At 41.7% G+C, this 11,313-nt stretch overlaps 1 protein-coding gene across 1 annotated transcript in view; it reads left to right on the top strand.

Moving 5' to 3' along the window:
• Positions 1 to 3,383: 3,383 nt before the first annotated feature.
• SYDE2 (synapse defective Rho GTPase homolog 2) overlaps positions 3,384 to 11,313 on the top strand; it is a 48,090-nt gene continuing 40,160 nt past the window's right edge. Inside the window, exon 1 of the mRNA XM_059375287.1 lies at positions 3,384 to 4,801. Within this exon, the coding sequence (XP_059231270.1) occupies positions 3,475 to 4,801 (1,327 nt within the window). The 5' untranslated portion in view covers positions 3,384 to 3,474. The remainder of the gene's footprint in view (positions 4,802 to 11,313) is intronic.

The following is an 11,313-nucleotide window of genomic DNA, read 5'->3' as shown; positions in this document are numbered from 1 at the left end:
CCCCTTAATTTTTGTAGGAATCTGTTGACTAGAAATATATGAAAATTGAGATTACTGAGAGAATGGGTTAAAACACAAAAAGGATTTCATGAAGTTTAACTTATGTTCATATCTTGTCACCATCTTAATTGTATATGTAATGTAAATTCTGTGGGTACTGTCTTTGTAGTTACATTTTTATAAACTTTTTATTGAAGTGCAATACACATACACTGGGATTTGCAGTATCATATAGCCTTAACTGCCTTATTAACTTCTGTTGTGACCCTTTAAAAATTGTGAATTTATGTGATAGAACATTTTCTGCTTCTAAGTGGCATTAAGTTCAGTTGTGTTCAGACTTAGTCGTAATGTGTAGAACAATGTGTAGTATTTGATATGGGCCAATGTATTTATAACTCCTGAAATCAACAAGTTGACAAGTTGACAAGCTGAATTAAAGAAGTTCAACCTAGACCTCCTTCAAGGTTATATTTTTGTGTTCATTTTTACACATATATGCAATTTATGGTATACTTCATAACTGTTAACTTACAAGAGTTGGAATGAAATAATTTCTGAGATAGAGATCGAATTGTGTTTACAGACACCATTATTGGCAGATTTACTGTCAGTCATTTCCTGTGGGAATATTTCCCTGGGACATAATTGTATGCCTTGATTATTCATTAAATAGCCTTTGCTCCATGGAATAAAAATACTGTAGGACTATAAATAGTAATGCATGCAAATTATAGTTTAACATTTCACAGTATTTCCCTAGATGAGGATTAAGATTATTTAACAAACAAAAGTATTTCTTATTCATAACTATGAGAATTTTATTTACTTTTAAAAATATTTTATTTATTGGGCACCTGGGTGACTCTGTGGGTTAAGTCGCTGCCTTCGGCTCGGGTCATGAACTCAGGGTCCTGGGATCGAGTCCTGCGTCGGGCTTTCTGTTCAGCAGGGAGCCTGCTTCCCTCTCTCTCTCTCTGCCTGCCTCTCTGTCTACTGTGATCTCTGTCAAGTAAACAAATAAAAAAAAACTTAAAAAAATATTTTATTTATTTATTTATTTATTTGACTGAGAGAAATCACAAGTAGGCAAAGAGGCAGGCAGAGAGAAAGAGGAGCAGGCTCCCCACCGAGCAGAGAGACTGAGGCAGGACTCAATCCCAGGACCCTGAGATCATGACCTGACCGGAAGGCAGAGGCTTAACCCACTGAGCCACCCAGGCGCCCTCCAAGAGAATTTTTTTTTTTAATATTTTATTTATTTATTTGAGAGAGAGACAGCGAGAGAGAGCATGAGCGAGGAGAAGGTCAGAGGGAGAAGCAGACTCCCTGTGGAGCTGGGAGCCCGATGCGGGACTCGATCCCAGGAATCCAGGATCATGACCTGAGCCGAAGGCAGTCGTCCAACCAACTGAGCCACCCAGGCGTCCCGGGAATTTTAAAACAACACTAATATAATATGGTCTAGTGGAGAGTTAGGCAATAGACTGGAAATAAAGCTGTTCGTTTCCTCTAAATTAAAACTGACATTAATTCAAAAATATTTATTTATCATAAAAGATGCTATACTTATGCTCTGTGGAGAATACAGAAGTCAATTACAAATAGTCTCTGCTCATAAGGATTTTATGAATTTTCTGGCAGGAGAGATAAGGCATACTTTGTAGAAAACAAAAACCAATAAATACACTATGAATGGCTATGAATAAAGTACTCCTGGAGTTTGGAAGAATGAGAGATCATGTCCTCTGAAATATCAGAGATGACTTCTGAGAGAAGGCGTCTTAAAGGATGGGTAACATTTTTGTGAATGGAGATGCAAGACGCAGGTAAAATTATTCAAGGAGGTAGGGACTAGATACTAAAGAAAGTGGTATATGCCAAAGCACATTTAGAGATCGGTCTTTAACTGGTGGGGGAAAATGAAACTTACATAAATATATTTGGAAATTGGATAACTTAGGACCAAATTCTTTTTTTTTTTTCCCCCAAGTTACTTCTGTCCAAGATGGGGCCTGTGGGGCTCCAACCTACCACCCTGAGGTCGAATTGCATGCCCTAGTGATGGGGCCAGCCAGATGCCCCAAGACTAAATTCTTTTATTTAGTTATGTAAGCATTCATTTATTCAACAAGTATTTCTTTAATTCTTATCATGTGCGAGTATTGTGCTGGGAGTTAGAGGAGTACATTCATGAGCTAATCAGACAAAGGCCCTTTTCTAATATGTAAACATTAAAAAAAAAAGTAATTGGGGGCATCTGGGTGGCTCAGTCAGTGAAGTGTCTGACCTGGGCTCAGGTCAGGATCTCAGGGTCCTGGGATGGAGTCCTGTGGTGCATGGGGCTTGGGCTCAGAGGGAAATCAGCTTCTCCCTCTCCTGCCCCCTCCCCAACTTGCCCTAATAAATAAATAAAATCTTAAAAAAAAAAAAAAGTAACTGAAATCAGAGATGACAGCAGTGATGATTCTTACCAATCAGGGATAGGTCCATTCACCTGTGGCAACTCAAGGTACTGTGCAACTGTTACACAGAATACAGGATTTAATGTTTTTAAGAGAGTTGGTATTTCCAACTAACACTGTTTCCCAATTTTGCCCAATTTTTTCTCAACCAAGTTTTCATTAAAATGAAGTGTTAGAGGGCTGAAAGTCAGGGCACTATTCTGCGTCTCCATTTTACAAGTTTTGGTTGATAATCAGAATTTTGTGGTAGTATGCATTCATTAAAGAAAGAAAGACGGGGACAAAGTGGTGGTTTTGGGGGCAAAAGGATTCTTCCTCACTGAAAAGAAATCTCTGCAAATTTTCTTTAAATAGCTGGCTCTCCGTGTCGTTAAAATGATTAGGAATGTTTGTAGAACACATTGCACTCAATGAGATACACCTGTACTCACACTGTGTCCGTCAAAACGATTTTTGTTTTCTCTCAAGCTGGGACTTGTTACCTTAGACACGCCTCATGCAATGGTGGCAATAGGCAGGGGGTGAAGGTGACGGGGTGGCAGCCAGGAGGGCACTTTCCCTTTCTCCAAAACTTTGCCGCCTTCCCGCTCATTCTTTTTTCTGCCTCAACTTTCACTGTCTACCTATCCCCCGCGCCGCCCCATTCCTCCCCACCCTCTGGGCGCTCCCTCTCGGGTCCCCGGGTCTCCGTTAGGTCACTCTGGCCCTCCTCGCCTCCCGCCCTCCGCCTCGCCCCGCGCCCACCCCAGGGAGCGCAGCTCCGCGGCTCGCAGACTGCGCGCCCCGTCGCGGCCCGAGGCTCCGGGGCATGCGCTCTGCGGCGCCGCCGCCCTCCCCCACCCCTTCCCGCGGCAGAGTTATGCCAAGTATGTGAGGAGCCCGCGAGGGCCAGCGCCGGTCATGGGGAGCCGCCGCCGTCGCCGCCGCCTCCGCGAGCACAGATTTTCCCCGAACTGGGTTCCGTCCTCTTCCCGCAGCGGGGGCGAGCCTGGGTGTTGAGGCGGAAGGGATGGCGGACCCCCTGAGAAGGACGCTGTCCAGGCTCCGGGGGAGGCGGAGCCCCCGCGCCGCCGGGGGGCTCGGGCTCCGGGCGGCCGCTGCAGCTACCGTGGCGGCCTCCGCGGTTGCCGAGGGAGACGCCGGCCGTGCTCCGGACGCCCGCCCAGGTAAGCACGCCCGCGCAGCCCGGCCGAGCCTGGAGCAGCCGTCGCCGTCGCCGCACGCGTGGGCTCCCGAGGCGCGGGTCCCCGGAGGGCGCCCGGAGCAGTGGGGAGCGCTCGGGCCTCGTCAGCGCGGCGGGAAGGAGGCCTTCTCCTCGGGTGGCGGGCTTCCTCGCGCCTGTCTGCACGCCCCGCCGGGCTCCGAAGGCAGCGGAGAGGAGGAGGACGACCGGGAGGACGACGCCGACTACTACGAGAACCTGCCCGGCGGCTCCCACTCGGCGCCCAAGCCTAAGGGGGCGGAGGCGGAGCGGTGGCCCCCGCCTCCCCCGGCGGCGGGCTCCTCCCCGGGGGCGGAGGGCGGCCGCCAGGAGACAGGCAGGCTGCAGACCCAGTTGCGAGAGGCCTATTATCTGCTGATCCAGGCCATGCACGACCTGCCCCCTGACTCGGGCGCGCGGCGGGGCGACAGGGGTTGGGCGGATCGCGGCTGCCTTGTGGGAGCCCGGGCGCTGGGCCAGCCGCCTTCCCCCTGCGGCGCTGCGGACCGCCGAGCCTGCCCCCAAGACTGGCAGCGGGGAGGCGGTGGCCGCCCTTGGCAGCAGGTGTCCCCGCCCCGGTCGCCTCCGAGGGAGTCGGGGAAAGGCCGCCTGCGGACTCCTCGGATGCGGCTGTCCTGCAGCAGAAGCCTCGAGAGCCTCCGGGTGGGTGCCAAGCCTCTTCCCTTCCAGCGGTGGCCGAGCGACAGCTGGATCAGGTGCGGCGCGCGCGGAGACCTGGACGAGCCCCCGCCACGTGGAGGCGGGATGGACGGCTGGAGCGGAGGCAGCGTCCCGGCCGCCGCGCCCTCCGGCCTCCTGACTTCCCGCTCCGGGGACCCCGGCCGCTCCTCAGGAAGCCCTTTCAGGGAACCTGCGGGGTCCGCTGTGCTACGCAGCGGCAAAGAAAATGGCCAGGAGGGGCTCCCCTTTCTCAAGCCTCCCGCGGTGACAGTCAAGAAGCTGCAGAAGTGGATGTACAAAGGACGTCTGCTGTCCTTGGGAATGAAGGGTCGCTCCCGGGGGGCACCCCCCAAAGTCACGGGAGCGCAGGCAACCTCTCCAAATCTGGGCCCTTTGAAAATGCATGAGAGCCAAGTCCTCTCTGTGCCTCCAGACCAAAGAATTACGTTAACAGGTAGGTTGTTTTGCAATCAGAATGCTAACACTTTGCGTCTTAATCTTTACTACCTGGGCTTCTGTTTTAAGAGCGAAGAATAAGGTATGTTTTTGCAGACAGGTACGTGCCGGTGCCAAAGTGAGTGTCACGTAAGTGGCAGCTGAGTGCCCCGGGTTACTTAGTATAATGCGTTCACTTGTTTGGCCTTTTTCTTTTTTCTTTCCTTCTTTCCTCCCTCCTTCCCTCCCTTCTTTTCTTCCTTCTTTCCTTTCCGTTTTTTTGTTTTGTTTTGTTTTTAAGACAGTGGCATGAGGAGGACCTTGGGATTTTTGATTTTTCTTCCCGAAGAACCAGCGGGACAGTGAGTAAAGGTTAAGTTCACCACATGCTTTTAGTATAGAGTCGACGATGCTGCCTTGATTTTTATTATTTGTGGCTCTAGGCAAATCCGTAGACTTTGTGGAGTTTGTGAATTTGAACTTGATCCAAGGTAGACTTTATGGGCTTCATAAACTGTCATTTTACTCATTACGCATCCCCCCCCCCCCCCCGCCCCCCAGGCCGGCGTGCGCACAGCACAGACACACACAACCCAACCCCAAACTAAACCAAACCAACAAACAAAAACTACCAACTAAAATTTCTTTTTAGTCAAGTAGGATTTCACATACTTCTCTCCACCTTTCCTCCTTCCTCCCTCCCACAAAAAAACTAACAAAGTGAGTAATCTTTTTATTGTGGAAAATCAAGTATTTTAATCAAAAAAAGATGTCACCTGTGGTTCTAAGGAAGTGTAGACTTTTTTACAGTCATTTGTAAACTTAACTATATTTGCCCTTATAAAATAGGATTTTGCTCCCAGCTTTGTATGTACATGATTTTTAATTTTCGCTGAAGGTTTAGAGTGCCAGTTTTAGAAATCTTTTAATTATGCTGTAAGTAGTAAAAATTCTTTCCTGAAAGAAGTATAATACCTTCAAACTGAGTCCAAAACAACGTGATCCTTTGAAGTACAATCTTAAATACAAAGACTTTTTAGTGAACATAAAGACGTACATGTCATTAATTCTCTAAAAAATACTGGATGGTGAAATGTAAAAAGTATTCAGAGTACTTGTCATTTTCTCTGGTAAGAATTACAGATTCTCCAGGGCTGGGTTTATACACATTAACTTTGTTTAACCACTAAATACAAAACAGTGGGGAGAAACAAAGTTCACAAAACTTCTTATCACACAGTGAAGACAAATCAAATGATTCATTTAAAGCTTATACAAATTTGGAATTTTTTTTGAATCAATAAATCTCTAATCCATACCTGTCAATTTTTTTCCTCAAATTTATTCCATTTCACTTGAATAAAAGGATAACAGGATGAAAATTTTTTTGTAAAGAGAGATGTACTTTATGCTAAATTTATATTAAAATCATGCATTTGCAGGTTTAAAAGAATTTGTAATCATATTTTATTGCCACTGTATCTTTACTTCCCATGATTTGGTTCAGTTAACTCTTTGTAAGCTTGTTAAATTTCAGCCATAGCAAAAATCTGCATAAAACAAATATTTTATACTCTTTTGTTGCAAAGGTTAAACATGCAAAGTCTGATGGCTTTTAAGGCCTTAAGTTATAAATAAATATTCAAGGACTTTAAAAGTAATAAATTAATAAATGTAGTAATGCTTAACAATGAATTCATTGAATTTTTTTAATTGAGAAACTAATTAAATGGAAGTAACTTTAAAAGAAGTTAAAATGAAACATTAGAATCCCTATGTGGTATTATTTTAGATATTTTACAAGGAATCTAAGCAAAAGCTTGGATAATTTCTGGTTTATTTTATTTTATTTTTTAAAGATTTTTATTTATTTATTTGACAGAGAGAGATCACAAGTAGGCAGAGAGGCAGGCAGAGAGGGAAAGGGGGAAGCAGGCTCCTTGCTAAGCCGACAGCCCCATGCGGGGCTGGATCCCAGGACCCTGGGACCATGCGACATGAACCGAAGGCTGAGGCTTTAACCCACTGAGCCACCCAGGTGCCCCAGATAATTTCTGGTTTAAACAACTTTCTCAGATGTTATTATTTAATGTTATTTAATCAAATGTTGCTTCCTTTCAAATCTTTAGGAAAGATAAAAATAATTTGTGTAATGCTTACATATCTAGTATAGATTTGGAGAGCTAATTTTGTTTTTTAACTATTTTTCATGAAGGTTAGTTTAACTTATTAAAACCATTCTGGGTACTTTATGCGGTTCTCATATGACCCCTCCCTCCACCCAGGTATGACATTTGTCATTTAACAACAATAAAAGAAACAGGTTAAGTAGTTTGCCCAAGGTCACACAAACTAGTATATGGTTTGTATATACTAGGGTATGGATTCAAACAATTACATAGATTCAGACTTAACGTCTTTATGACTCCAAAACCTGTATTTATTTAAGGTCAGACAGATGCTAAAGTTCTTTAGAGGTCTGACCCAACAAATTTTATCACGTTGCTTGGATTGAGGACATGAATGGAATTTCAATAAGGTTCAGAAATGTAACTGCCTCAAAGTTGCAAAGATGAAGGAGTTCACGTAGATTTTAAGACAATTTTTAAATCAATACATCTATTTTAAACCTTTACCTTAAATAACTTCAGATTGATGTTACATGGATTCTGGTTTTGTTTTGTTTTTTAAATATCTTTTCCGGATTCTACTTTACAGTCATATTTTCTAAAATTTAATTGGGCAGTCCAAATGAAGCAGTACATTTTAGATTGTATAAAGATGTTAGACTAAAAGGTTAATATCCTACATTTCTATGCAGTATTCTTTGTGAGGATATTTTGCTTTAAAAAAAGTTACAGAATTTATAATATAGGAACGTATAATGGGACAGAGATACCTAATCTACCTAATATTTAGGTATTTGGGAAATTTTTGAGACTCTATAACAAATGGAAGCCAAAATGATTTTCTGTTTTGATCTGGCTCCTCCTAAGAACCTCTAAAACTTTAGGGAGTATAACAGTGCCAGTGACTTGGTGCATTGGGTATGTAGTATTCACAGATTGGCCAATTTGTTCTTAATTGAGATGATTATTTAAGAAATCTAAAGTCATTACACATGATAAATATTGTCAAGTTTCTGCAAGCCTTAAGATTACAAAGGAATTTTAATTTGCCAACTATAGTTCATTAAAAGTCTTTATAAATAAATTTAATTAGCATATAGTACTCAGAAATAAATTCAAAAACACTAGGTTAAACTATTTCAGCCTTTTACTGCTTTAAAAGTAGCCTTTTTAAAAAAGGTTTTATTTATTCATTTGAGACAGATATAGAGCATGAGCAGGAGGAGGGGCAGAGGGAGAAGCAGAAGTAGGGTTTCTGATGAGCAGGGAGCCAGATGTGGGACTTGATCCCAGGACCCCAAGATCATGACCTGAGCCGGAGGCAGAGGCTTAATCATCTGAGCCACCCAGAAGCCCCTAAAATTAGCCTATTTTGACTCTACTTTTGCTACTACACTCTCTGTGAAAGGAAATTTTGTCTAAAAAAATTTTAGGCAGTTCTCTTAAAATAGTATAATTAATTGGTTTAATCTCATGTAATAAACCTTAAAGGGAAGTTGACATTTAAAATGTGGAGTCCCATCTATTTCTTCTTTTTTCTCAAGTATTTGTAGCTCTGGTTTCTTATCTTTTTGAGCTACATGATCTTTATGGATTTTTTTCAACAAATTCTTTTATGCATGAGCCCTCTTCACGATTAGTGGCAATATGCATATAATTTTTGACTGTCTTCTAGTTTTATTTTTATTTGTTTTGTTTATTTTTTTGAAAAGATTTTATTCATTTGAGAGAGAGTGTGAGGGTGCTTACAAGCAGGGGGGGTGCAGAGGGAGAGGGAGAGTGAGAAGCAGGCTCCCAGCTGAGCAGGGAGCCCCATGTGGGGCTTCATCCCAGGACCCTGGGATCATGACCTGAGCCAAAGGCAGATGCTTAACTGACTGAACCATTCAGGCACCGCTGCCTTCTAGCGTTAAATTTACCCCTCTGAGAAATTCTGCCATTGTGGCCCTAGGAGCAAGTCTAATTGCCTTTTTTTTTTTTTTTTTTGAAAGAGTGCCATAGAACATTGGAGTTGCTGGTGGCAGGAAAACTCTGAGAATTACAAAGGCAGCAGAAAATAGTGTGTTGATTTGAAAGTCCTACATTTCTAAGTGGAGTTTATTTTTTGAGAATTGCTAAGGCTGTTTTCTAGACCATTGCCACTCAAAGAGTGGTTATGGAGCAGTGCTTTTTAAACGTAATATGCATATGAATTTCCTGAAAATCTTGTTAAAATGCAGATTTATAGACCTGAGGTGGGACCTGAGATTCTGCATTTTAACATACTCCTAGTGTTGATGCTACTGTTTGGTACATATTTTGAGTAGTTAGGTTCTAGAGTTCCCAATGCCCCCTATCACCTATCTTGATACAGTTGTTAAAATTTTGAAAAAGCATTCTACTTTATTCTGATACCTGACCCCTATTAGAACAAAGCAGTTGAGCTCTTTCTGCTTTGGTTTAGTTATGTATACATGTATACTTACTGCTTACATGTGACAAGTTTAAGCAGTTCCCTCTATATTGGTCTCATCTTCTACCAGTAAATGTGAGATTTTGGAATCTGCCAGAGAGAAGGCCATATACTATACTGGTTATCAGAATAGGACCTCTGGGTTTCTGATCAGACCCCACCAATTACCTTATCAGGCTTGTGACCTTGAACAGGTTACTCAACATGGCATAGCCTTAGTACTCAGATTGCTGTGAGGATGAAAAAAGATAATCCATTTGGCACCATGTTTGGTACTTAGTTGGCCGTTATCAAGAGAAAGGCAAGCAGGCTTTGTGAGAGTACTACCTTGCCCAGATCATTAGGATTCTGGATGGAGAGGGAAATGATCAGAAGTTGGGGAGTACCACCTTGAAGAACACTGGGAATTGGGCTAGAACATACCCCTTTAGGGGCATTATTTATTCTGCTCATCTTTTCTTTTGTGGATCTTTATCTTGCTCCTCCCCCTTACTTTTATGGAACTGAAAACAGTCTCAGGGTTTTTTTTTCTCTACTGTCCCCAAAGCTAGCACACAGCTTTTTTCTTAAGGGCTTTGTTGCTAGTCACAAGGGAGGAAACATAAAAGATAGAAAAATAAGTTTCTTTTTTTCTCCCTTCTACCCATTTCCCTCTTTAGATTTATCTCGAAAAGAGAAAGACACACACACACACATATTTGTGTTTATATATGTATATGCATAAACGTAAGGTTTAAGTTTATTCTAGTCATTTCTTCTGGGCTGCCAGGTTTGACTCTACGCAGGGCTGTTTGTATTTATTTAAACTCTAATACAGTATTTTATTTAGGATTTTTTTTTTTTAGGATTTTTTAAAGAGAAGTAAGCAAAAGCAACAGAGTTTGTTTCTGCAGTAGGTCTTTTTTAAATGATGAAAAGATGTCTGTATATAGGTATATTTTCACTAAGGGTGAAAATGCATAATTTCTCAGAAAGGTTGCTGATATTTTGAGCTAGGACACTAAATAAATGTTTAGTAATAGTAACTCATTTAAATTTATTATGAGATAGTTAAGAACCCAAATTGGCTTGAGTAGTTCATGACTATGTAGAATATTTTTCTAAGTGAAAAACTTAATTACCGCTTCTGCATTCTCTTACATATTTTCAAAGTAAAATGACTTTAATTAATCATTTAATTAATTATACCACAACAGGTATAATTGTAAGGGAATAAAGACTTTTTTGCCTTGCAACTTGCATACTTATTTTGGTATCTTTTTTTACCTTTATCTTCTTTCAGTGTGGTGTTTATGTATGAATAGAGCTGTAAGTAAAGCTAATGGAAGCTAAAGGTAATTCACACTTATGCCTGTAGGGTTTAACATTAATTTTAGCATCAAAGGAAGTAAATAGAAGATTGCAAATGGTTTTTCACTTCTGTGTCATTAACAGTCATATTCATCCCTTTGGTTAAGGGAGATAAAAATGAAATGTTTTAAATTCTCTATAAATAATTGCTCAAGTAAAATTAGTGCCCTGTAGGCTTTGCTTATTCAATTTTAATAAATGAATAAATTTGGCCTTTATCCAGAAATCACAATCATGTACCTGTTTATCTCTAAATTTCAACTTCAGCATCATGTACTATTTTGAATTATTCAAGCAGTAGCAATCAGATTGTTTGGTTTCAAGTTTTTGTAGTTTGTAGTTTCATGAAAAGTAGTTGCATTGTATCTTGTGTAATTATTCCTTTTAATATTATACTTTTAAGTACTCACGTCAATAGATGGGTCAATTTGCGTAAGTATGGGATGCCAGTAGCTTTGTTTTTGTCATTGCAGCTCCTTGGAATGCAGTACAAGTAGAAACATGTCTGTTTCATTTAAAATGTATGTCAAAAAACTCTCTAGGACTAAAAATAATTTAACTGTATAAAATGTTGGATCTTTTGAGAGACAGCTGAGAAAA

Source organism: Mustela nigripes, chromosome 14, assembly GCF_022355385.1.
Source record: "Mustela nigripes isolate SB6536 chromosome 14, MUSNIG.SB6536, whole genome shotgun sequence".
Taxonomy (NCBI): domain Eukaryota; kingdom Metazoa; phylum Chordata; class Mammalia; order Carnivora; family Mustelidae; genus Mustela; species Mustela nigripes.
This window is presented reverse-complemented; position numbering and strand designations above follow the sequence as displayed.